The sequence below is a fragment of the Arvicanthis niloticus genome, chromosome 6 (genome assembly GCF_011762505.2).
Source record: "Arvicanthis niloticus isolate mArvNil1 chromosome 6, mArvNil1.pat.X, whole genome shotgun sequence".
Classification (NCBI taxonomy): Eukaryota; Metazoa; Chordata; class Mammalia; order Rodentia; family Muridae; genus Arvicanthis; species Arvicanthis niloticus.
This window is the reverse complement of record NC_047663.1, coordinates 47,489,132-47,516,627: the sequence shown is the minus strand read 5'-3', so window position 1 is coordinate 47,516,627 and position 27,496 is coordinate 47,489,132. Positions and strand designations below refer to the sequence as shown.

The window sequence follows — 27,496 nt, the reverse complement described above, 5'->3', positions numbered from 1 at the left end:
TGATTCTGCTAGCTCCTTTAGGTCCCAACTGAAAAGGCACATTAGTATCTGTCAGTCCAGAATATCCTTCTCTTTTCTTCTCTAAACAATAAGCAAGGCGATAACACTCAGATTGGCATACAGATTGCAACTGTAAACAGATTTGTGCCTTCTCCCTCCAATTCTCCTTGGTCTACAACAAGAATACCCTTTACCCAACAGCATGGGTCAAAATGCCCTTATTCATGGAAAAACCTTGTTTGTTATTCCCACCACTGATTCAAGCCACTTAACACTTCTACTCACCACTCAGCACATCAGCAGCTACTTCTGTGGCCATGTCCTTCCCATAGAATTTATGAAGCTTTCCTTCATCATCCACTTCAATGAGTTTCTCACAGCTGGTGGCTGAAAATGAGTTTCAGCTTCATCTTGACTCCCACATTGTCTTTCGTAGCATTTTTTTCCAAAATAAAACAGTGATTCAAAAATATTTTTACCTCTCTTTCTTCAATTATGTTTCTGTTTTACTTCTAGGTACTTAACATATCATTGCCACTCTCTTTTTCTGAAGATATGTTGCATAATCATTCCTGTTTCTGAAAAAACGTTCAGTGAAATGGAAAACAGCCAAGACAGATTTTCCTAGAGACAATTACATTTAGTCTTGCTCACCTAAAAAAAATTCCCAAGACTATTGTTTTTCTATTTTGAGAGGAGAAGGTAATGTGGTGGTGTGAATAGGAATGGACCCCATAGTCTCATGTGTTTAAATTCTTGGCTCACAGAGAGTGGTGCTATTAGGAGGTATGGCCTTGTTAGAGTAGGTATGCCTTGTTGGAGGAAATGTGTCACTATGGAGGTGGGCTTTGAGATCTAGTATGTTCAAGCTACACTCAATAGTACATAGTCTCCTTCTACTGCCTTCAGATCAAGATGTAAAACTCTCAGCTCTTTATCCAGCAGCATGCCTGCCTATATTCTGCCATGTTTCCTACCATGATGATAATGGACTAAACCTCTGAGACTGTAAGTCAGCCCCAATTAAATGTTTTTCTTCATAAGAGTTGCTATGGTTATAATGCCTCTATAGTAACAAAACCCAAACTAAGACAGATGGTCAAGATTCTTTTGCATGAGCCAATAAAACCTGTGTTCAGTGCCCACAGAAAACACTGCTAAATATTAGGAGACTAAAGCATCATTTTCTTCTATGCCACTAAATAATTCCTTCCTTTTCATGGGTACTCAGGAGATAAAACAAAGAGACACTGAGAAGGATATCAAAACTCCTATATGTATTTATATTTAGGATACCATGATATCTGTGTCTGATAGTTCATGGACAAGACATGAGACAACAATCTAGATACAGAACAGCTGTATCTAGATCAGAACCATGAGCTCTGCTATATCTAGAAAAATATCGTTCAAAATGTTTCAATATTGATAATATACTCAGTTTGATAAAGGATGTAGAGATCTGTCACATAGCAATCAGTAAAATAGAAGGTGATTACATAGTAAATCCTATATAGATTTTTATAAAAAAAAATAATAGAATAATTAGGGAGTTGTGATTTTGGCTCAGTGTTAGAGTACTTCTCCAGCAAGTACAAAGCCTACAGTTCAGTCCTGACCTCTGAAAAATACAAGTGGTAAAATGAATTAATATATCCTGCTAACTATGTGCATTCACTATGTCAAGAATACACATAATTTGAAAATATATACTATTTTTAAGAATTACATACAATTTATTCAGTCATTTTAACTTCATGAGGATGTATTTATTCTTATTACTGTTTCCATTTCAGTGGTATATAAAATAAGCAAATGTTGGCCCAAGGTAGGTACAATCAATATGCATCAAAGTCAGCAACTCATGAGCCAGCCTGGGCTCACAAGCATTCACTACCACTTTCTGTAGAAGGCTGTAAGCTCCTTGCCACAGGAGATACTAAATCACAGGGCAACATCCATCATTGGAGATACTATAAAGGTGACACATGCATATACTGCTCTGATGTATGTAGATTCTTTCTATATCTCAGAATCTAGAAAATCTGGAGATCTGCTCTCAGCATGCTACCTTAAAGAAAGCATAGCTTGCACTCTAATGTTTCTCTGGTCAACTCCTAGTGAAAAGATGCATTGTTATTCTCTTTCTTAGAAACACTAAACAGCAAAAATCATAAGTATACCTATGCAGAAATACCAAGATCTCAATACCAGGGTCCTTGCAACTCCCAGGTGGTTCCTAATAGAGTCTAAACAACAAAGGCAAGGATATCCCAACAGAGAGGATAGAATAGGTCAGCCTAGAGCTTGAACCTTGGAGATACTCTCTCCAGAAAACTCTAAATCACTCTTGAGAGCCACTATGTTCCCTAAAGGCACATGAGAAAGAATTTCCATGAGTATCAACAATTACTGTGACTTGGATCTGAATGAAGATCTGGGAGAATGATATTTCAAGAGACTATATAACCTGCTGACAAATTCCCAATCTTCTCTCTGCTAAGATCTATCCAGCTGTAATTCGGGAGATCCCTCTTTCTCAGGTTCCAGCCAGGACATCACTTTCTGTTCCTTCTGCTCATGGGCCAGAAACTAGAACCCCTCTAAAACACAGCCCCCAATATGCTTCCCCAAAAGGAATGCTAGTAGGTTCTAGATCAGCTGTCAGGACACTTTACAATAATATCTGATCAGATAGAACTGGGTAATCTGAAAATCGTGTCTGTAACTGTAGCTTTAAGCAACAGTCCACCAATGACTGCGTCACCATCATTGTTTTCTATTAACCCCACAAAGGCCCCACAAGGTAAGTTAAATTATCACATTTTTTTAATAAGAGATCTTTCATCAGGTGAAATGGAGTGCTGAAGTCACAGAGTAGCAAGCATCAAAACTGGGACACAAATATCAGAGAGAGAGAGAGAGAGAGAGAGAGAGAGAGAGAGAGAGAGAGAGAGAGAGAGAGAGAGAGAAGAAGAGGAGAAGAGGAGGGGAGGGGAGGGGAGAGGGAGAGGGAGACAGAAACAGAGACAGAGACAGACAGAGAGACAGAAAGACAGAAACAGAGAGATGGGGAGGAGGTATGTACACATAGACCAGAAAGAACAACAGGGAATTTTAAATTAAAGCAAATAGACAAAAAAGTAACAGATGAAGAGATTTAAAACAAAAACAAACAACAAAACCTTTCTGGAATTAAAAATAATAATAAAGGAAGCTAGGTCAGGTATAGCAATGGTCACCTTTATTCCCAGCACTGGGGAGACAGAGGCAACTCCTCTTTGCAGCTCCTGAGCACTGAGATTACAGGCATGGGCCAGCACTCTTACTTTATGCAGTACTGAGAGGATGGAGCCCAGGGCTTTGGGAACCCTAGGCCATCAGCCTCAAGACCTGACAGACAAAAGGCAGTAGGAGGGAATGCCATCTGACCACACTTTTCCTGGACTTTAGCCATTCATATGGGACCAAGGAAGAGCATTTGTGCTCCTGGGAGTAATATTGTCTGTTCTGTGTTATGTGTATAGGCACTCACACAAGCATATGGTTTCAGGGAAGAGCTACAAAGACACCTTCTGACCCCACACATCACAGAAAAGATAATGTGTGTCATAGAAAATAGAGGATCCATGTCTAAATCAGGTTATAAGGCTTGGAAGCAGACACCTTTAACAATTAATCCATCTCGCCAGCACTTCCCTAGATTCTAGCACAGGGTCAAGTGTGTCCTTGCTTCTCATTTTCTCTTCTTTTATTTTATATATTTCAATTATGTGTCCATTGATGTTTGGCTACATGTATGTCTGTGTGGAGGTGATAGATCTTTTAAAATTGGAGTAATGAACAGTTGAGAGTTGCCATGTGGATGCTGGGAGTTGAACTCTGGTCCTCTGGAAGAGCAGCTGGTGCCCTTAACCAGTGAGCCATCTCTCCAGCTCCTCAGACTTTACTTTTTATTGTAACTGGTTGGAAATCACATGTTGCCACATTCCTTAGACACTTTAGAAATTGCCAATGTTTGCATTAAGCAAGGACTGGGCACTTCTGTCTCCAGACATATGAGTGGAGTCCACATCTACTCTAATAATTCCTAGTATCTAACTAGGAACAGCCCTTGCATGGGACCAAAGTCACACATACTACCCAACCTCTTCAAGTCTAGGCTTTTTCCTGTTCCCCAGACAGTGCTATATCCTCTTCCACAGATGAAGGTGCATAGCATATTTTGTCTGATGTGTTACTTCAGTAATATGCCTAATGCACTTGCTCCAGTTGCCTGGAAAAGTCATCACTTTTCCTACCTCAGTAGCCATTAGCCCCCAGCTCTCTCCTTAGCACTCAGTCTAAGCTTTCTAAACCAGCCCATGCCATCTACCACCACTAATGGATGCTATTGAGTGTCTTGCAAATCACATCAGGCAACTGAACACACCAGGCAAGTTACAGATACTAATATTCATGACTTACACTCATCCTCCACCAAAGCCCTTCTGGAGCTTCAGCATTTTGTCTGTGAAGACTGAGCCACACACAGTAAAAACGTCATCTAATAACTTTTGTGCTGAATGATGCACTGGTTTGATATTTATATAATCTTATCTATACATTGCAAACACATGTCTTCAGCCCTGGGAAAATCTCTCTCTAAAGCAGCTTGGTCCAGAAAGGAAGAATAGACACAAGTAAAAGAGTAGCTCTGAAGAAGGTCACAGAACTGAGTGGCTGGATGGGCTGGCGAGTGCTTGCCAGTCAGCAGGAGAGAGCGGCTGTTTGACTGCAGAGATTAGGGAGAACTGGGGAGTTCATGGAACAAAGTATCTGAGAAGACACCCAAGAATAGGAGGACTGACCTGACACATAGGTGCCATTTTATGGGTAATAAGACAGATATAGATGCATGGAAGTGATATGTACGAGAAAGTATTAAGAAATGCTCATTTTATGGGTTTAGGATTCTCAGTGAACAAGAAAGTAAGGTCCAAGCCTCTGAACAGTCATAGAGAGTTGGAGGAGGACGGAAAAGTTTTGGGAGGACATCCATGGAAAATTAGGGCTTTTGCTGAAGAATGTAAAGTGTCCAAATGGAGTCAGGTATCAAGAATTCTAGTCCCAACTTTACATGACTTCTCCAGTTTGTAGGTGTGAGAGAGAAGAGTGGATGAATGGAATGTTGTGTTCGGATGGCATTTTGGGGGAACAGTCATAAGCATCCCATTGTTTATATGTGAAAGTACTGAAACTGGACTGTTTCTGAAATGCAACAAAATTGTGACAAACTAGATTATGAGTTGAAGACTGGGTTTATAGGAAACTAATAATCTGGAGAGGAACTCCTGGTAATTAAATAGTGGTACAAAGGATCCTCCAAGCTACTCTGCTTCTTCTTGCCTGTGTCTTTCTTCGGTTCACCCTGTCTCACTTGACATGGTGCAGAGCTCAGGGTCCAATTCCCACTCTGATTAGTGTCTTCTCCTTCACCTCTCTACAAGGAATACTTCCTATCTCTCACCTCCCAGAGATATGGTCTTGAGCCACGAGGTTCCTGGTCATACTCAGAACTGAATCATTCCCAAATCTGTGGTCTCTTTATTTCAAGTGCAATCATGTTATAAGGATCGTATTTAAAATACCAGAACAACAAGAGAAAGATATGATAAAAATCTAACATATAGTTTTAATACACAGGATATGAATTTGTTTGACCCAACTTTTAGAGTAAATATTGTAGACTCATTTGTCATTTTTTCTCATGCTAAGTCCTCTTTTTCTGTCCTTCACACCATAACCATTATTCTGCAGTTGATAGTAATTAACACAACTTACACTCTTGCTATACTCCAATACACTCCCTTATGCTAGCAGTCATTAATAAGAAGGTAGCTTGCTCTTCATGTGAGTCCCCTAACAATTGGAGTGGGGGCTGTCTCTGACTCTGTTGCCTACCACTGGATCCCCTTCCTCTAGCTATTCTGACTGGTTGAGCCTCAGTGAGAGATGATGTGCTTAGTCCTGCTGTGACTTGATGTCCCAGGGTGAGCAAGTACCCAAGTGGGTCTTCCCCTCCTCTGGGGGCTGCTATTGGGATGTAAAGTGAATAAATTAATTAACAGAAAAAATAGCTAAAGGTGGTATATGCAAAACACATAAATTATATTCCAATCACCTGGAAGAATAGCTAAGGTAATGGCTATGAAGTTCTGATTACTCCTCAGCCTTGTAGAAACTTCAATGCAGGTGTGAATTTTTATTCAGTTCACATTATGAATCATGGCATTGTGTTATTTCATCTTGATAGGATAACTGCTCCATTCTTCATCCCTTTCTTCCCCCTCCCTCCCTCTCTTCCTCCCTTTCTTCCTTCCTATCCTCCTGCCTCCAGTTGTCTTGATGTTTTCCTTGGCTTGCTATCATCCTAACTCAGTTTTGTATCAGCTTTTTAAATTCTGCCTTTTCAGAACACCCTTCTGTAACTGTTTAAATTGTAATTGCACTAAATTCAGTGACAAACTAAACAGAACAGATATTTTTGTATGGGGCTTTGCAATCTCTACACCTCCCTATTTTCTTTTTTAATCTGTATTAAATTTTACTAATTCTTCAGCTAATTTTAAATGTATTTTCTTTCAATAACTTCTCAATTTCTCAACACTCTCCATGATTATTTTGGATGAGGAATATTTCTTGAAACTATATTTTCTAAGATACTTTTGTAAAATTATAAAAAACAAGATTTTTAAGTATTAGTTTAGAAAAAACTAACAAACAAAAAAACTTGAATTTGATGTCTTACAGTACAAGAGTTTCCCTCAGGTTCTCTTGGTGAACAATCATTGCTTTTTGTGGGTTTTATTCTTTTGATATTTTATTCCTAAACTCATGTCTACATGGACAAATTCTTGTTCTCTTTTTATACTTAGGGTATTATTTCAGGTGTTTAAGGCATAGACAATGAATCCCTATGCTTCATGTGGATCTGTGGACATGTCCTTTGAACCTAAGAACATAAAGACCTACATCTCAGCCACTGAGTCCAACCTCTCTCATGACTGATCGCTAGGGGCCAACACTTCACAGACAACAGCTTTAAGTTTTGTTCTGAGGAATCTTTTGGTTATCATATTAAGGTATTCCCCTGTTATTCTTTTAAATAATGTCATGCATTTTAATGTACTTTTTGTTTTTATAATAGTCTACAACTTCTGTGTAGTTCATGGAAATGTGTAGCTCATGTAAATGAGAGTGGTCAACATCAACTTAGTCCACCATGTTGCCCAAGCCTCCCTCTGAAACCTTACCCTTCCATGCCACATGAGCATGCCTCTGTGTTACCCACAGTCTTAGGTGTCTGTGTTAACTGACCCTTCGTGAGGTATCATGAAGAAGAGAAAGGGACTCTTAAGAGATCAAACTAAGCTGCTTTTGGTGCAGTGATGAAAGGGTCTTTAGCTATGAAAAGGATGATTATACTTACATCCCCATGTTCACTCTGTAATTCATGTTAAAAATATTGAAAATTTGTGATTGAATCAATCACATATTCAATTAATTTTAATAAAAATCACTTTAGAAAGATTAGTGAACTACATATGTCTCAATTATTGTAGCAAAATGATCATAAGCTATGATCTTAAGCTATGGCTTAAACAAGAATAAAAGACTATTTTCTACAAGGTAAATGTACAAATGAATTTTTTGTTTGGGGAATCTTTCCTGTATGTGGGAAGCTCTTGATATAACCTCATCCCACAACATAACCCCATCATTCCATTCAATTTCTTCAACATTTCTAGTCAGCAATGGAGTGTGAAAGAAGCTCACAACTAGAACGCCTAATTGCATTGGCTAGAACTCAGTCACGTAGCTGCACCTCCCTGCAGCAGAGACTAAGAAACGTAGTTTAAATTTGTTGCTCAAAAAAAGACCAAAATAGCATACTTAGCTAAGCAGTTGGTAGGCTTAGTCATAATTAGTATGACTGAGAGCACAAGCTAGGGAAAAGAGGAGGAGGCTACAGAAACAGCTAAGAAAATATTGTAATATTTCAGGTAGTAAACCATGGTGGTCTAACCTACTAAAGCATCAAGATAGAAAATAGAAAAGCTGGGCTGTGCAATGACTTTTTATATAAACAATCAACACTATCACATTTACATTCAAGAGAAAATAAACTGGACACTAGGCAAGAAATGAAACACTATTCAGCTAAACAAACATGGAATGTTAGTTGACTGTTGTACACTATGAACAACAATCTAATGGGGGTTAGAGTAAACAATGTGAGTCTGGTGAGATGCCTCCGTGGGTAAGAACAGTTGTTCTGAAAGCCTCAAAACTGGATTTTAAGTCTCCAGCACCCACATGCACAGCTGAGCATGGCTGGGCATACCTGTAATTCCAGCATTGGTGGACAGACAGGCAGATTATGGGAGTTTGCTGGCCACCATCCTAATCCAGTCGACATGCTACAGAAACAGTGAAAGACCTCATGCACACATGCTTCACACACTGAACTATGTGTCGTTCTTCTCCCCAAACCATGGCTATTTCTTCTTAGCCTGGATAAATGCTAAAGGCAGTTTAGCCAGCCATGTGGGCAAGATGCCTGAACATGGAAATGTGGCAGAAAATTGAAACCTCTATAAATAAAACTAAGAGTTAGCTTAGCAGCAGATATATCCATGATGTAGTCCTATGACACTTGAAAAGAAATAAAAACAGAAAAGACTGGAGAAAGACACATCATGGTTGTGTATACTTGAGCATTTGTCACCAAGAAAAAGCCTATGAAATCTATTTTGTCAGTGGGGATCCTGAGAACATTAACTGGACTAATTGCAGTGACTATCGTGGTTAAAACCCTCCAGTAACCACTGCAGATACTGTTGCCTCCTTGACCTTAAGATGGCGTAGTGCTTGTTCAGTGCAACAACTCCACATTTCCAGGCCAGCATTAACACTGACAGGCTGTTTGCACTGGAGTATTTGTTAATTACCCCAAAAGGTAATTGGTCCTCACTTGTATACTAAATTTGTAATTCAGAACTCTCCACAAAAGGAAAAATTGCTTTACATGTGGAATGAACAATTAATATTTCATTTAACCTTTATTATGACATGAGGCAGTTGAATGTAAATTTTAATTATGAAATGATCAAATCTTAGATGGATTATGGTGTGGATGAGAAAAAATGTGAGTCAGAGGTGCTCACTCACTACTTAGATGTGTGTTCAGGAGTAAATGACTACATTTGCCATAGATCAACAGCAAATTGCCCCAATTATATGGCTCTAAATTTCATGAATCTGGGTGTAGAGAGCTGAACTCTTGAGTAAAATGTTGGATGTGGTAACACAGATCATAATTGCACTAATGGTACGGGGTTCATGTCTGATTTCATGTTGAAGGAGCCATGAGAGAAGAAAACGAGTCTTCTACCACAGATTTCACTCTCCTAGGAGTCACAAGGCAGCGGGAGCAGGAATATCTCTTCTTCATCCTCTTCCTGTTCATTTACCCCATCACAGTGATTGGGAACACGCTCATCATCCTAGCCATTCACTTCGACATTCGCCTTCATAACCCCATGTACTTTTTTCTGGCCAACCTCTCCCTTGTTGACATCTTCTTCTCCTCTGTAACTATTCCCAAGATGTTGGCCAACCATGTCCTGGGTAGCAAGGCCATCTCCTTTGGGGGGTGTATGGCACAGATGTACTTCATGATATCATTGGGAAACACAGACAGTTATATACTAGCTGCAATGGCATATGACCGAGCTGTGGCCATCAGCCGCCCACTTCATTATGCAACAATTATGAGTCCACGACTTTGTGTCCTGCTGGTTGCTGGGTCCTGGGTGATTGGAAATACCAATGCACTGCCCCACACCCTACTCACAGCTAGATTGTCCTTCTGTGGCAATAAGGATGTGGCCAACTTCTACTGTGACATTACTCCTTTGCTCCAGCTGTCCTGTTCTGACATCCACTTCAATGTGAAGATGATGTACCTTGGGGTGGGGGTCTTCTCTGTGCCTCTACTGTGCATCATCATCTCCTATGTCCGGGTCTTTTCCACAGTCTTGCGGGTTCCATCCACCAAGGGCTTCCTCAAGGCCTTGTCCACCTGTGGCTCCCACCTGACAGTGGTGTCTTTGTATTATGGGACAGTCATGGGCATGTATTTCCGGCCCCTGACCAGTTACAGTCTGAAGCATGCATTGATAACAGTGATGTACACAGCAGTGACCCCAATGCTGAACCCTTTCATCTACAGCCTAAGGAACCGAGATATGAAGGCTGCTCTGAGGAAACTCTTCCACTGCCCCTCCTCCTCATCCCCCATGTGAGACAAGGCACAGCAGACACTGTGGTCCCCAGTCAGAAGCACTAGGAAATCCAGCTTCAATGTCACCCCTGCAAGGAGCTGCTTGTCATCTTTCCTGCTTGGAATTCCTTCCCTCGGGAGCATTTTTGATAGTCTGATGAGGCAATTTATGAAATGCACTAATATCAATGTATTTCTGCCCCATTGGGCAGAAGGCTCTGCCAGCACATGGCTCTGGGTTTAGTTCTCACCAGCCGACTGACCAGCTTTGACTTTAATGTGTCAAAATCAGTCTAATGTCTGTGCTGCCTGTGTCACAGTCTGTGATCATAGTAGCGCATGCTTCAAAGACTGTAGATTACTGTGTGCTGTTTTCTTTCTAAGGACTATGTTTATCACAACTGCTAGCCTGCAAGACCAACACCTGGCTGTGTCTTCACAATCTTGGTCATTTAACATGCATCCAAAAAATGTGAATAGAGATGGTATTAGTTAATTAAAATATTAATTTCTGAAGTTTAATCTAATAATGATCAAATATTGCCAGACTGGACATAGTTTATGTCTTTTTTATTTTGTTTTGTGTCTTGAAGATGGTCTCATAAGTAACACAGATTTGAATTTGAACTCTCAGTATTCTTCTCCCATCTGTTAAGTGATGAAACTGCAAAATTTTCCATTTTATCAAGTTCTCCATTTTTAAACATTTAAAGAAACTTTGTCAGGGGTACATTTCTATGCTGCCTTCATGTTTAATTAAAGTAGACTGTCTCAAAAATACTCTTATCAAAGCCTTACTCAGGTGATGGTAACTAATATAATTGTTTTCATTTAAGCAACAAAATTGTTACATGATTAAGATAACAAAATTCTAGTTTAATTCAGTATAATATGAAATGTAGTCAGCAAACACATGGGTTCAATATAAAGAAGGAGACAAAAACAATATAGAAAATAATGTGGCCATCTTCCTCCAATGTGGCCCAGAGAAAGTGAGGCTATGATTCTACTATCTATGCTGATCACGTGGATGTTCCTTCCAGAATAGGGGAGTTAATTCAGAAGTCACTGAAGAACCATGGTGGAACCCCACTGTGCCATCAATTGATGCTCCTTTTGAGAAAAATGGGAAAAAATTTGTCCAAAATATTAGTAACTATTCATCAGTTTCATCTCCAAACATGGTGACACCATGAATAAACAAAGTACATCTTCTAACAGCACACAAGCTTCTTTGCTAATCATGCAAGAATATCTAAAATTATCATGTTCTGTAGGTGATCCACACTATCAAAACCTTGTTTGTGGATAAAGAAAGATGATGTTTCTCTGTTTTCAGGACTCTAATGCACCGAAACCAGGAGCTTCCATACCTAAGGATACGGTATGAATGACTACAAATGTGAGTGAATGTTCAACTAATGGGAAAGGAAAGAGGTTTTATTTAGAAAATTCCAGGACAAGACAATGAATCTGCTTCATAAGCAGGAGGGTCTTCATTTGGATCCTCAGCACTCATGTAAAAAAGCTGGGTATATATCCACATTCTTCTGTAATGTGGGAAGTGAGAAGCTGTGGCTGCCAGGGTCCCTGGGAATGGCTGGTCAATCAGTCTAGCAAATTGGTGAGCTCCAGGTTCAATAAGAGAGCTTGTCTTAGAAAATACACTAGAGAGTGATTGACCTCTGGCCTCCACATGCACTTGTATGTGACTGAATATGTACCTAAACTCAAGTGTGGACATACGCACATAAACACCCAAAATTATATTATCAATACATTTCAATGTTTTTAGTTGTTTTATTTATTTACATTCCAATGTTACCCCTTCTTACCATTGCCCCTGGCATAGTTCTTCCCCCATCTCTCCTCCCCTTCGTCTCTAAGAGGGTTCCTCCAGGGATTCCCCCTTCCTTGGGGCATCAAGTCTCTCCAAGATTAGGTACATCCTCTCCCACTGAGGCCAGACAAGGCAGTCTTCTGCTACATATGTGCCCAGGGCATCAGATCACCTTGTGTATACCCTTTAGTTGGCTTAGTCTCTGGGAACTCCCAGGGGTCTGGGTTAGTTGATATTGGTCTTCCTGTGGAGTTGCCATTCCCTTCAGCTCCTTCAATCCCTCCCCCAACTCTTCCATAGGTGTTCTCAACCTCAGTTCAATAGTTGACTGTAAGTATCTGCTTCTGTCTCAGTCAGCTGCTGGTAGAGCCTCTCAGAGGATAGTCATGATAGATTCCTGTCTGCAAATACAACATGGTATCAATAATAGTGTCAGGGTTTGGTGCCCACCCATGGGATGCATCCCAAGTTGGACTGGTCACTGGATGGCCTTTCCTTTAATCCCTACTCCATTTTTATCCCAGCATTTCTTTTAGACAAGAACAATTCTGAGTCAAAATTTTTGAAGGCCGTTTGGTGACTCCATTCCCCCACTGGGAGCCCAGTCTATCTGCTGAAGGCAGTCCCTTCAAGTTCCATCTCCACACTGTTAAGCACTATGGCTAAGGTCATCTCCACTGAGTCCAGGGAGCCTCTCACATCCCAGGTCTCTGGGACTTTCTAGAGGTTCACCCTGTCCCCTACTCCCACCCCCCATAGCTGTATATTTTCATTCATTCTCCTGGACCTCTGGACTTCTCTCCTGTCTCCCTCCCCCCATACCTGATCCTGCCTCCCTTTCCCCTTCTGCCTCCCCTCTCCTACCCAGATCTTTTCCTCCCTTTGCCTCCCATGATTATTTTGTTCCCCCTTCTAAGTGAAGCACTGTCACTTGGGCCTTCCTTCTTGTTAAACTTCTTAAGGAAGTATTTGTTTCCCTACCTTTTCATCCAAGGCTTTTTCTAATAAATAAATCGTTTATCTAAATTTGTATTTTGTGCCCAATGTTGGATGCTATTTGTAACCATGGGGTTTTCTACCTATGCCCTAGTTCCCCAAACAATGACTCTGAGAGTTTATTATATATTCTGCCTAGGCCAGAAGCTTGGGCTTGTTCCCCAACTAGCTATTAACTTAATTAACCCACTCATTCCATCTATAACTTCCATATGGCTGGTTACATCCTCTCACTTAATGCATTTGTCTCCTCTTCCTGTGCACCACTCTATCCTAGAATTCTTTTTGTACTGAAACTCCCACCTCCTATTTCCTGTCTCAACTCTTGGCCAGTCAGCTTTTTATTGACAGGTGATACTATCATACAATAGACAAAAATTATCTCTACATTAACCAGATGTACATTCTGCTTCTGTCATCTCTATTAACTGCTGCTTGCTTGCAGAAAGAGAAACAATGGAGGGAAGAAGGGGAGGAAAGAGGAGAGAGAACAGAGAGGAGAGAAGAAGAGGAGAGAGGGGAGGGGGAGAAGAGAGAGGGGAAGAGGGGAGAGAGGGAAAGGGGAAAAGAGAGGAAAGGGGAGAGGGGAGGGGAGAGAAGGGAGAGGGAGAGAGAGGGGAAAGAGGGGAGAGGGAAGGGGAAAAGAGGGGGGAAGGGGAAAAGAGGGGAAAGGGGAAAGGAGAGAGGGGAGAGGGGGGAGAGAGGGGAAAGAGGGAAGGGGGAAGAGAGGGGAGGGGGGAGAAGAGAAGAATCCTTGATAAGGCCTCATATAACAGGAAAGTCCCCAAAGTTGAGACAATTGTATTTTGTGTCTTTAAAACTCCAGCCCCTGTCTGTTGACATATGTTTTGACTATTTTATTGGGTCCTTATACTGCTACCTCCCTTCCAACATTTATGTTACCCTAATCTCCCTCAACACTAGGTAAGAGAGAAAAGTGGGTAGAGGGAAAAGGGGATGTAGACCTCTGTAGGCTGCTTTCTGCTGATCAGGGGCATTAGGTTTCTTGGGGTAAGCTCAATCTTTGTTGTCAGAATATCCAGAAGTCCAGCAATAGCAAATGCAACAGCAAAAAACATCAGCAGGATGAACCAGCAGCAGTAGACAGAGGCAGCAACGGAGGGGAGCATCAACTGCCACAGACCCTCTCAGGACTCTCACATGTATACCCTCTCCAGAGTACCCAGAATTAAACTATCTGCATCTGGTAAAAATCACACCCCTGCTATTGCACAAGGCAAATCATAATCAACTACTGTGAAGCAGTCTTTTATCCCATACCTGGGATTAAAACAGAAACATATTCACATAACATATCTGGGTTTTTAAAGAAACCAAAACTCTCACTACACCTGTCTTCCCTTTCAGCAGCAATTCTCATATTGTCAAAGGAAACTGTTGCCACAAGTTGTTTTAAATAAACTTTTTCTTTTTAAATTCGAGTTTTTTTTCTAGCAATCTTTCTTGGTGGTCTTGAATTCCATAACATCATAAAAGTTAAAAATAAATATTTTTAAAAGTGAATTTCAATCATTATCACCAATACCCTGTTTATAAGGCTACATACAACTAAAACAACAGAAGAATATACTTTTCAGGAATATACAAAAACAATTTTAAGTATTTAACTATTAAAAAAAACAGTTTCCTTGGATAGTGAAGCATTTCATCCTGCAGGGAAGCTCCTTAAATAGGAAGGTAAACTGTGGGAACAAGACTGAGGATGGAGGTGAGATGCAATGGAGACACATGACAAATCCCAGGAAATCCGACACCAGAGACCAGCATGAGGGTGCATATCTGGGTTTATTGCCCAACATATAAGCTTATATACAGTGTTTCAACCAATCCCTAGTGCCTAAATCCTTAGCAAGTCATATCTCACCACACTATCACCATGCTTCAGTGAAAGCGCTGCCTGATGAGGTAACTCAGAAGGAGTTGGGGGTGGAGGGAGTATCAACACCTGTGAAGAGTAGAGACCTGGTCTTGGTTCCTTTTTGCTGTCTCACTGGTGTTCTGGAAGCAATCTTCGATCTAATGTCATGTATGGCAGATCAAGATTCTTTAAGGAGTTGCACAAGCCTGTGGCACCTCATTCTCCTTCCCACTTTTTGCTTCACAAAGTTGACTTCCACATCCCCCACAGTAAACAATTCAAAAAAGCTCTCGAAGTCCCTGAAATGGACCAGATTCACTAGACCCCGCCTGCCAGAATAAATAATAAAAGCTGAGAGTCCCTTTCTGACTAGCAGTGCTGTAAAGAAAACTCAGAGAGTCGAGCTTCAAAAATTCTAAGATCAGACCAACTCCCTAGAAGAATAAGAAACCAGATGAGCTGCCTAGAAGTTTAGAGCAGAATCACTTGAAAATCATACTCTCCAACCTGTTGGACTGCCTACACGCTGAGCAGCATGCTCCTGATTCCCAGATTTTGTGAGCTAGGGTGGGCTTTGGTGATGCAGCTGTCTTTCAGTCATTTCTGCTCCTATAAGTAACTCCTCACCCAAATTTCTGTAAGTAACCCCCCAAAACTTCATTGGTTCACCAACTTGGACTTTGGTGATATCCATACTTTAGTCTGTCACAAGTCCCCTCCCTAGAGTGAGTAGATATGTTCCATAACCTTTCAAAATAGTGCCACCAGCTAGGGACAAAGAGTTCAAACACATGCACCTGTGTGGGGCATTTCACATCTAAATTTCATACACTCAATCCTAAAATCCTGCCATGTAGTGATCACCTACATCTGACTAAGCACCCACAGCTTTATTTCCTTGGATCTCTCTCCTCTTTTAAAGTTTCTCTCCTCTTGAGCTCTCCTACTAGATGGGCCTTAAGTCCAATTAGATGGCTATTAGTTACCACTGGTAATCTTTCAGGGTCAATGTTGTTGGTAGACTTTACAGCTAGGTAGGATTACTGATTGCTTTCCTTCCTTGCATCTAGCTTACATAACACCATCCCATAATAGGAGAGCTAGTCCTCAGGGAGGAGGATTCACAGTCACTGTACATTTCAAGTGAAAAAGGAAAGAGGTTCAAAAGTTATAATGATAAATTATGGAGATTAGAATGACTGAAAGCAAAGTATACTGGCACATATGTATAAAAATGCCATAATGAGCCAGGCAGTGGTGGCGCACTTCTCTCTACTCATAAGTAGTGTTTGCTCATAAGTGGGTATGTACCACTCATGCATGCCTGTGCACACATGTGCACATGCACACATACACACATAATTCTGGTATTTATTTAGAATTTTCTGGCATTGGTGTTTCTGGGATAAATATGAATCAATCCCAGAAATATGAATAATATGAATTAATCCCAGCACTTGGGAGGCAGAGGCAGGCGGATTTCTGAGTTTGAGGCCAGCCTGGTCTACAGAGTGAGTTCCAGGACAGCCAGGGCTACACAGAGAAACTCTGTCTCAAAAAACAAAAAAACAAAAAAAAAAAAAAAAAAAAAAAAAAAAAAAAAAGGAAGAAAAGAAAATGCCATAATGAAACACATTACTTTGTATAAGAACCTAAATTAACTTTAAAATTACTTAAACCATAAACATTTAAGGAGGTAAGATTAATCTGATTTAAAATTTATTCAATGAATAGATGTAGCAAATGATTACATGTTACTTTTGAAAAGATATATTTCAGGACAAAATATCAATGTCAGAAAATAAGGATAATCTAAATACACATCCAAATTGATTCATATTTATCCCAGAAACACCAATGCCAGAAAATTCTAAATAAATACCAGAATTATGTGTGTATGTGTGCATGTGCACATGTGTGCACAGGCATGCATGAGTGGTACATACCCACTTATGAGCAAACACTACTTATGAGTAGAGAGAAGAGATCTACATTATGATGTCTGCATCAATTACTCTCCAACTTACTTTCTGAGACAGAGTCTCTCACTAAACTTGGAAATCACTAGCTTGGCTAGACTGGCCAGTGAGCCCCAGATCTCAGGTTGCAGATACATACCACTACACTTGTCTCTTTATGTGGGTGTTGGGGATCCAATCTCAAGTCCTCATGCCTGACCAGCAGACATTTTACTGACTGAGCCTTCTCTCCACCCACAGTATCATTGTAATAAGAACAAAATTACTGAGCACAATATTTGATACTTGTCTAGGTGATTTCTTGACACAAATCTAAACAGTATTAATAATCTATATTTTACATCTGGGAATAATTTGGTGGAGAGCATGAATTTGAAGACTGAGAAGGAATTCAGGGAAACACTTTCTAATCCTAGTGCCACACAAAGAGAACTTCAGGCAAAATTAGGTTCTTAATACTATAACTAGAAAATATTTGATTCTATTATTCATTTTTATTATTGTGTATTGTAAAAAGTTAAGGTCTAGTTAGGACTTTTCTACCCATGAATATAATGTACTTTGATCATGTTAACTCTTTCAGCTACTCTTTCTCATTTATCCCTCTCCCTCACATTTTCCTTTCCACCCCTGGTAGTTCCTCCCCTTAAAAAGTAAAGGGTGGTGGTGGTGGTGGTGGTGGTGGTGGTGGTGGTGGTGGTGGTAGCTGTGGTGGTTGTTTGCTTTGCTTTGGTTTGGTTTCTCACATTTATTTATTAGAGAATTTGCATGTGAAGGTCAGTTCTGTCCTTCCATCACATAGGTCCTGGGAGGAGATCAAACTCATCAAATTCAGCAGCTAACACGTCTACCCACTGAACCATCTTTTTGGCCAGGAATAAAAATGGTTTGAACATGATCATTCTACTAGTAAACTAGATAGCCACTAGCACAGTTTTTAAAAGTGTGTGTTACTACACCATACCAAATAAACTGATGTATATGATGGTGTAGAAAAAGACCTGTGTAGTTTTAATTTTTAAAAAAATTGCCAGCATCAAATATTAACTTTTCTTTTAAATATGAATAGTACTATTTTGAATGCTGTGGGACCTTTAGGGGGTGGGGCTCAGCTGGCAAAAGTATGGATAGTTCTCTGAAGATTTGGCCCACTTCTTGTTCCAGCCTGTTTTTCTGCTTCCTCTTCCACATCAGTGAGCTACCCCGCACACTCCCAGCCACTCATGGAGACACTCCTGCCATAACACATCCTGAAGCAATGAGCCAAAGTCAAGTTTTCCCTCCATAATTTATTCTATCAGGGGTTTTGTCATGGCAGTGAGAAAAGTAACTAACAGACTTGGGTCCAGTCTTCTATCTCCACCGCCCCTAAGTTCTAGAAAGCTACTCATGTCGACTCAGCAATAGGCTGTCTGATTGGGCATAGTCAATGCAGAGTTTCAGGACAGCTTGAGCAGAGAGAAGAAAGAAAAGTAAATTCATTCTCTAACTAATTACAGGTTGCTTCATATTTAAATAAATTCTTATCTCTTGCCAGGCAACTGGCATGGGACAACTGTCCACTGATATCCATCTCTGTCTCTCTCCCTGGCTTGTGTTTTAACTGTTCATCCCCTGACACGGTAGGTCCTAAGCCTTCTTGTTGCTAGGCTCAGAGTTGTGTCTGTATGGTCTCCCTATATTTCCTTACATTCTAAGTTGTAAAGTTTTATTTGTCAGAAGCCATAATGGGACTAGCTAATAATTAGCAGGTGATCATCCTGAAATGCTTGCCTTGGATTATTATATAATCTGCAACAAGTGAGCCCTCATTCAGCAAGGCTGTGGCGGACTCATTTTAGGAAGGATTCCTGCTATTAATATGCTTTTCCTATTATTATTATTATTATTATTATTATTATTATTATTATTATTATTTAAACATGTGTATCAATCACTAAGCGATAGCACACCCCTTTGGAGCAGATATCTGCAGATCCATGAAGATGTACTGTCTTGTAGTGATGCTATATAGACAAATAGGTGATTTTTTAAGTCTTAATGATGATCCTATAAGAATTCCTAAAATTATATCAATGATTATTAAGCTCTTTTATAATGCGACTGCTATTAGGTCCCTTTCTGATAGTCAAAACTGCAATGAGAACTCTGCCAGTCTTCCAAGTGTCATCAGTTAATTGCCCTTAGATAGTAACCAGACTTTCTCTTGCTCAGAGCACATTCCAATGAGGTTGTAAAACAATTAATCATAGGTCACTAAAAGGTAACTCACGATTTATTATAGGTACTAGGACAGAAGAGAAAATACTGTCTGGGTTTATCTATACAAAACTTCACTAATTTCTTAGTTACAGTTTTAAATCTTCAGTGAACCTGTGAAGCTAGACAGGTGATGGATGTTTAGCCAGATAATTGCTCCTAATGAATATGAATGTAAACATTCTCCATTGTAAACTTCTATTTCAATTTGTGATTTGAATTTTGGTGTGAACTTGTGATAAACTTTGTAACATGTGATCATGTACACTGAGTGATATATAAGTACTAAAGACAAAGACAAAGGAGAAGTTTGTTAGGAGCCATTTGTCCTTTCCTTTCCTTCTCCTCTGCCTAAAATTTTTTCTCTTAGAATTTTTCCTTTGATAGAATTTTTTCCTTTCCCCCACTTAGGACCTTTACACCTTTCCCCTCAGATAGCTTTCCTAGGATACTTTTTACACCTAATAAACTCTATGGCAACGTCTCTAAGTGTCTTTTCTTCCTGTGACATCAGACTACCAGACTTAAGTTACAGCCCAGTAGTTCCTGCTGAGAGAGTACAAAGGCTGTTTGCCTAATTCTCTACTGTTAGGCTACAGTTGTTAATCACCTAAGCCTGCAGTCTTTTGCCCTCAGAAGAAGTTTTTAGGGTAGTACAAGGCTATTTACCTAATTCTTTGCTATCCTTGAGCTGAGGTGCAACTTACCAGAGGCTGCAGTTTCTGGTCAGAGGATAGCTGAGGGCAGACCAGCTACAAGAGTATAACCCTAGGTCTTACCATCTGCCCAAACCCCCTCATCTGCCTCAAGAAGAACAAATGAGGAAGGAAAGACGATCTCTTCTCCCACCAAGCTGGGGCTGGCCTGCAGCATTTATTGATTCATTTGGGATTGTACTGATTGCATATCTGATTTTTTAAGACAGAATGTTACTAAGTATCTTGGACTACACCCACCCAAGTTATAAGTTTAGACTACAGTGCTCTTCTTGTCTAGCCTTAGAAGTACTGGGGACAAAAGTATGTGCCACCACTTCAAGCTTTCTCACTTCTTATGAGATACCCAAGTCTTCCTAGCTTTCTTTAATGTTATAACTAATCCAAACTTCCATCAAAATAATTAAATACATAATAGTTATTATTAAAAATAATATAAATGATTAATGTCATTTAGTCCATTTTTATGGAGTCTGAAGAGCCTAGAGATATATTAAACGTGAAGTAGGCAGAAAAACATTTACCTAGGTTAGGTTCTTCAAAGATTTATTCAGATATGTAAATAATACCTGGTCTAGTTTTCTCTAACCATAACTCAAACTAGTATTTTCATCCACTTATTTAACATTTATTAAGTGTTATTGATGTACTTTTTATGTCCAAAATTGTAAAGAAACTGCAATATATAGTCACATGAGTCTTGCCCAAACGTGCTTAAAAGCCTAACAGAATGAGCATAATAAAGAAAATGCTCATGTAAACAATAATCTATACTCTTTAACTCATGAGCTAATGTGAACATATCCTGTGAAACAGGAGAAACAAACAATATCAGTCCGATTTTCTATGTGATGAAGTCAACACTTAGACTGCCAACTCCACTCTGCTAGTCAGTTGGCTGGTAAGAATGGGACACAGAGCTGTGTGCTGCACAATGCCCAAAGGATCAGAAACATGTCTTGAAATCAGTGCATTTCATAGGTTACCTCCACAAACCATCAGAAGGTTCCCAAGGAAAGGAATTCCAAGCAAGAAAGATAACAAGCAGCTCCTTGCAGGGTGACATTGAAGCTGGATTTCCTAGTGCTTCTGACTGGGGACCACAGTGTCTGCTGTGCCTTGTCTCACATGGGGGATGAGGAGGAGGGGCAGTGGAAGAGTTTCCTCAGAGCAGCCTTCATATCTCGGTTCCTTAGGCTGTAGATGAAAGGGTTCAGCATTGGGGTCACTGCTGTGTACATCACTGTTATCAATGCATGCTTCAGACTGTAACTGGTCAGGGGCCGGAAATACATGCCCATGACTGTCCCATAATATAAAGACACCACTGTCAGGTGGGAGCCACAGGTGGACAAGGCCTTGAGGAAGCCCTTGGTGGATGGAACCCGCAAGACTGTGGAAAAGACCCGGACATAGGAGATGATGATGCACAGCAGTGGCACAGAGAAGACCCCCACCCCAAGGTACATCATCTTCACATTGAAGTGGATGTCAGAACAGGACAGCTGGAGCAAAGGAGTAATGTCACAGTAGAAGTTGGCCACATCCTTATTGCCACAGAAGGACAATCTAGCTGTGAGTAGGGTGTGGGGCAGTGCATTGGTATTTCCAATCACCCAGGACCCAGCAACCAGCAGGACACAAAGTCGTGGACTCATAATTGTTGCATAATGAAGTGGGCGGCTGATGGCCACAGCTCGGTCATATGCCATTGCAGCTAGTATATAACTGTCTGTATTTGCCAAGCCTATCATGAAGTACATCTGTGCCATACATCCCCCAAAGGAGATGGCCTTGCTACCCAGGACATGGTTGGCCAACATCTTGGGAATAGTTACAGAGGAGAAGAAGATGTCAACAAGGGAGAGGTTGGCCAGAAAAAAGTACATGGGGTTATGAAGGCGAATGTCAGAGTGAATGGCTAGGATGATGAGCGTGTTCCCAATCACTGTGATGGGGTAAATGAACAGGAAGAGGATGAAGAAGAGATATTCCTGCTCCCGCTGCCTTGTGACTCCTAGGAGAGTGAAATCTGTGGTAGAAGACTCGTTTTCTTCTCTCATGGCTCCTTCAAAATGAAATCAGACATGAACCAAGAATGATTATACAATTATTATCTGTATGTTACCACTCCCCATCTAACAGTTGACTCCCTCTACACATGAATCCATAAAATTCAGAGTCACACAATTTAGAGAAATCCCTGTTGTTCAATGGTACAGATGGCCATTCATCTGTGAACACGAATCAAGCCTAAGAAATAATGGATCTGTAAACAGCAATGTTCATTTTTCCTACCAACACCACCATTTAATATTTCATTATTTCATAATTAAAGTTCACATTGCATGATTTAGATTCACAGCTTGACCTCAAAGAGAAGTCACAAACATGAGACAATTATGATTATTTCTTATTTGTTCAACATATAGGGCATAGTCTCTGCTCCTAAGAGCCTTACAACTTCAGGGAGAGGCCAGAATCACACTTTTCTTGCTAACCATCCTATGGGAGGCAGCCTTTGGAACACTCTTATCATGTACTCCAATTCAAACGTCCTCTAGGAAAAACTAACCTACAATTTGTTATTGTTTCTTTGATCAAACACAGAGTGATCTCATAGTATAGAGTGTATACAGTGAAATAGGAAGATTATAAGTCATGAGGATCACTGAATTCAAGTCCTACTAACAAAATAATAAAATAAAAATATAAAATAATAATACAAAATAATAAAATAAAAATATATAATAATAATAATAATAATAATAATAATAATAAGAAGAAGAAGAAGAAGAAGAAGAAGAAGAAGAAGAAGAAGAAGAAGAAGAAGAAGAAGAAGAAGAAGAAGAAGAAATAATATTCTAGATACCAAACACCCGGGTCTTTCTCATGGTACTTTCTGGATGTTCTTGCATTTTTAACACCAGTTTTGTGATAATAAATTGGATTTCAAATAAAGATATTACCTGTTGGTGTTGATTTAATTCAGAGTCTGCCCACGGAGCTCAAGACAATATTTCAAGGAAGCTAAGAAAGAGAGATAGAATTTTTTGTTGAGAAGTGGAAAGTGACTGGTTTGTGTTCACAGCTGGAGAGGGCTCTGTGACCCTGCATCATGTCAAGTGAGACAGGATCAGTACAACAAAGACTGAGGTGAAAGTAATCACAAAAGTGTGGGTGGTCTTTGGCTAACATCATTTAATTATATAGTGTTCTTCACCCAGGTTAATAATTTCCTATAAACCACATACAACTCAAATTCATGGTGGTTTCTAGGTTTGTTGTATCAAGATAACCATCCAGTTATTCCACCTTCACATCTGCCTTCTAGACAGTGGGTTACTTATGTCATCTGCCCCAAATATGCCACCCTGTAGACAGCATTCCATTCTTCCACTTTCTTCTCCCAGAGCTGCCCAACGGTAGAGGAGAAATCACACAGTCTTGGGATTAGAACTCTTAAGCCCAGATCCCAGGCAGACCTATCACACTCTTCATCGAGCATTGCTATTACCTACTGAAATCCATCCACAACTCTGCTATTCCCACAGTTCATCATGATACTCACAAAAGCAATGGCCCAAATCCTGGACTCATCTTGGAATATCTTGCTCCATAAAGGACCATTTCTTAATATATTTCTGATGCCTCTATATTGTCCCCCTTGCTCCCAAGAAGGAAAAAAATGTATCCATGTATCAAGCATTATCTCACCCTTATATTCTTCTGTTTTCTGAGCTATCTCACTCCATCAACTTCTTTCCTGGCCCTATAGTGTTATAGCTGTATGTCCTACCTACTGACTCACAAGCACACTGTAGACTCTTCAGTTCTTCAGTGAACCCTCCTCAGCCTTGTAACCCAATCCAGCAACTATTCTTTATTGTTTTAACTGTGTTCTCCTTGTCTAAACTAGGCTTGTTTACAGAAGTTGCTCTTTATAGATCTAAAAATATGCTTATAAATGCATGTGTGACACATGACAGAGTTTTCCCAACTCACTCACTCTTAACCATTAACTCATAATGGAAGTCCAAGTTTCTTATTGTGGAGAAAACCCCAGACAGAAATTCGGACAACTGACAATAACATCAGCCCATCGAGGCAGAGGGGTACAGACAAGGCTGACGACTAAGAAGGAATCAGCATGAAAAAGGAATGTGTGTTTGTCTTGTGGAGGGTTGTTAACCAATGCAAGGGCTTTATTCAGTAACTTTCTATTTACAAGTATCAGCACACTGAATGTAGTTCCCCCTAACCCCTTCTGAAAAGAGATGCTCAGCCCTTTATTTAATACACTTAGTGACTAATAAATGTGGCAACAAGTTGATGGGTATAGACAGTCCACTGCAGAAATTACATAATTATAAAAAATAAAAGTGTGGAGTTCAAGAATATAATGAAAACATGCAATCGAAAAGGAGAAATGGTCTGTATAATCAACAAAGAAACAGAAGATACAAGAAATAAGAGGAGAGTGGTTTGTTGAGTGTAGGGGCTAAGGCAAAGAAGTCCATGGTGCTAGATGTTAGAGTCATGTCGGGAGGAAGAGATGGTTTCTGTATAATCCCAGGCAAGAAGCAAAATGAACCTTGTATTGTTAGAGAGAAGAGGTGAAGATGCATCAACAAGAACATGCCTGAGTTTCCCGAAAACTCTCAGCCTCGCACATAGCTCACCACTAATATTTATACCCGTGGAGCATATTCTCGCTTTGACGTGAGCTATGGTACTAAGAAAAATTTTTGCAAGGACTGGTGAAACCAATTGTTTGCCCTTGTCTTCTAGATAGAAGAGACAAGGGAAAAATACGCTTCAAATGTTTGTCTGAATTCTGTAGTAATTCCAATCCTAAGACTTTGATTTGCAAAGGGTCCACTGTGAAACCCAAAAAAGAGTGGGAGCAGAAACATCTTGGCAGTTCCTCTCCTAAGACCCTGAATTTCTGCATTTGCATGACTGTACTCCACATGCTCATGGCACACAACAAACATGCAACAAATTTCAGAGATTAGAAATTGCATAGACTAGGATAGCAGAATCACGACTGCCCCCTTCCCTGCTCTGTGTTCTTGGACAAAGTACCAGAAAAATTGTGGTCAACAGGAATTCTGTCCATCTGCCTTTTTTGTCAGTTAGATCTTCAGAACATAGGTCAGACTGTGATTGTGTCCATCTAACCTCTCTGTCTGAGTGTCAGTGACTCAGTTCACCTAGTAAATGATTTGATAAAAGGACATGATGACTCTACTTACCTTGTGGAGACTTTCTGGGGATCTCAGAACATCAGGCTTGTGATATGGCTGCTTCTGCTGTGTGCCTAGATCATGCTGTCATAAGTGCTCTCTCTCCAATGTCCTCAGACCTATCAGGTAGTCAGCAGAGACATTGTGATAACACATCCTGTCCCCACAGTTTTAACTCCTGTTCCATAAATGAAACATTGTAAGCAGCTAGACTAGGACCTGGGTCCAGGCATGCTCAGAGCAGCATCCTGGTGCTGTTTAGATGGACATGAGAATGGGATGGGTTGAATCCATGAGCTCTCTTCCTCTCCAGCCCTTGAGCAGAAACAACAAAAAGTGCTGATCTGCATTAAGCCTGAAGAGGAGAGGTCTCCCAAACTGCAGCCCAATAGATCTTAGCATAAACAGTGGGAACTTGCCAGCATCTTATAAAGTCTCCTGAAACATCACTCTCCCAGATAGTCATCCAGGGTCAACTCCTAATAATTGTTGAGATTGATGGAAATGCCTCTCTGCCTATGGCCTTAGGGGACACAGTGGCTCCCAACAGTAATTTGCAGTTTCCTAGAGAGAGGGTCTCCAGGGTTCAAGCTTTGGGATGACCTGTGCCATCTTCTCTGTTGGGATCTCCTTATCACTGCTGTTCAGACTCTACTAAGAACAACCACTTGGGAGTTGCAAGGACCCTGATATGACTGAGATCTTGGTATTTCTGAAAGCCTATACATAAGTCTTTCTGCTGTTTACAGTTTCTAAGAAAGAGAATAACAATGCATCTTTTCACTAGAAATTGGTCAGAGAAGCATTAGATTGCAAACTATGCTTTCTTTAATGTAGCATGCTGAGAGCAGATCTCCAGATTTTCTAGATTCTAAGAGATAGAAAGAATCTACAGACATCTAGAGCACTGTGTGCATGTGTCACCTTTATAGTAACACTAATGATGGGTGTTGCCCTGTGATTTAGTACCTCCTGTGGCAGAGAGCTCACTGCCTTCTACAGAAAGTAGTGGCGAATACTTGTGAGCCCAGGCTGGCTCATGAGTTGCTGACTTTGATGCATATTGATTGTACCTACTTTGAGCCAACATTTGCTTATTTTATATAACACTGAAATGAAAACAGTAATAAGAATAAACACATCCTCATAAAGTTAAAATGATTGAACTATACTTAATTCTTAAAATAGTATGTATTTTTAAATTTTACATATTCTTGACATAGTGTTAGGCACATAACCTCTGGGTATATTAACTCCTTTTGTTGCTTTTATTCTTTGCAGAGGTGAGGACTGATCTGGAGGCCTTGTACTTGCTAAAGAAGTGCTCTAATACTGAGCCAAAGTCCCACCTCTCTTATTGTTCTATTATTTCTGTATAAAAGTGTGTAGAATTTACTATGCATTCACTATTTTACTGGTAGTCATGTGACAAGCTCTACATCCTAAACTGTATATATATATATATTCAATATTGAAACATTTTGAAGCATATTTTTGGCAGATATATCAGAGATTGCACCATGTTTTTGGCTCTGCTATATCTGTTCTGTATATAGATTTTGGTCCCAAGTCTGGTCCATGGACTACCAGACACAGACATCATGGTATACTATGACTAGCATCTTTTTTCTTAGTTAACACATTTAGGGGTGTTGGCATCCTTCTTAAAGTCTCTTCTGTGTTATATCTCCTGGGTACCCATGAAAGGAATTACTTAATGACATAGAAGAAAAATGATGCTTTAATTTTATAATATTTGTCAGTGTTTTCTGTGGGCACTGAAAATGGGTTTTGTTGGCTAATGCAAAAGAATTGTGACCATTTTCTCCTCCCAAAATAGACATAATGATCTTGGAAGTTTTCCTCCAGGTAAGGGAGATGACCTGTAATTGTCTCTAGGAAAAATCCATCTTGGCTCTTTTTCTTGTCATTGAATACTTTTTTGAAACAGGAATGATTGTGTAACATACCTTCAGAAATAGAGAGTGGTAATGATACATAGAGTGCTGTGGTGGTTCCTAGGTTGTAAAGTATAGCACTGACAGGTTCCTAGTCTTTGACTTGCCTCAGTCACTCTGCAGCTTCTTTGATGTTTTCAGCCTTGTACTCAGTGTTGGAGAGAAGCAGTTTTCTTTGAAGAAATGTCTTCAGTTAAGTGCTATGGTGATTCACCTAGACACACACCCCACTACCCTTCATTTCCTCTGACCCACTGAAATGGGAGACAAGGGCTGCATAAATGTATGGGGAT

The 27,496-nt window shown here is 40.1% G+C and overlaps 2 protein-coding genes across 5 annotated transcripts; one reads left to right on the top strand and one right to left on the bottom strand.

Annotated features, from left to right (window-relative positions):
• The first annotated feature begins 2,512 nt into the window (after window positions 1–2,512).
• On the top strand, window positions 2,513–12,080 carry LOC117711667 (olfactory receptor 1A1). 4 transcript variants are annotated; one of them, XM_076936337.1, is made up of 4 exons: window positions 2,513–2,806; window positions 4,952–5,091; window positions 6,918–7,124; window positions 9,406–12,080. In XM_076936337.1, the coding sequence occupies exon 4, from the start codon at window positions 9,411–9,413 to the stop codon at window positions 10,347–10,349; it is 939 nt and encodes a 312-aa protein (XP_076792452.1). In that variant the 5' UTR covers window positions 2,513–2,806; window positions 4,952–5,091; window positions 6,918–7,124; window positions 9,406–9,410; the 3' UTR covers window positions 10,350–12,080. The 4 variants fall into 4 exon arrangements, 3 of the variants coding, with proteins under 3 accessions (XP_076792452.1, XP_076792453.1, XP_076792451.1); XR_013111202.1 differs by lacking the exon at window positions 9,406–12,080 and having other exon boundaries at window positions 6,918–7,575; XM_076936338.1 differs by lacking the exon at window positions 4,952–5,091.
• A 7,198-nt stretch (window positions 12,081–19,278) lies between these two features.
• LOC117711954 (olfactory receptor 1A1-like) lies at window positions 19,279–25,695 on the bottom strand. Its single transcript, XM_076936335.1, has 3 exons — window positions 25,255–25,695; window positions 22,966–23,026; window positions 19,279–22,064 (listed from the first exon to the last, which is right to left on the bottom strand). The coding sequence occupies exon 3, from the start codon at window positions 22,057–22,059 to the stop codon at window positions 21,121–21,123; it is 939 nt and encodes a 312-aa protein (XP_076792450.1). The 5' UTR covers window positions 22,060–22,064; window positions 22,966–23,026; window positions 25,255–25,695; the 3' UTR covers window positions 19,279–21,120.
• Between the last annotated feature and the right edge of the window lie 1,801 nt (window positions 25,696–27,496).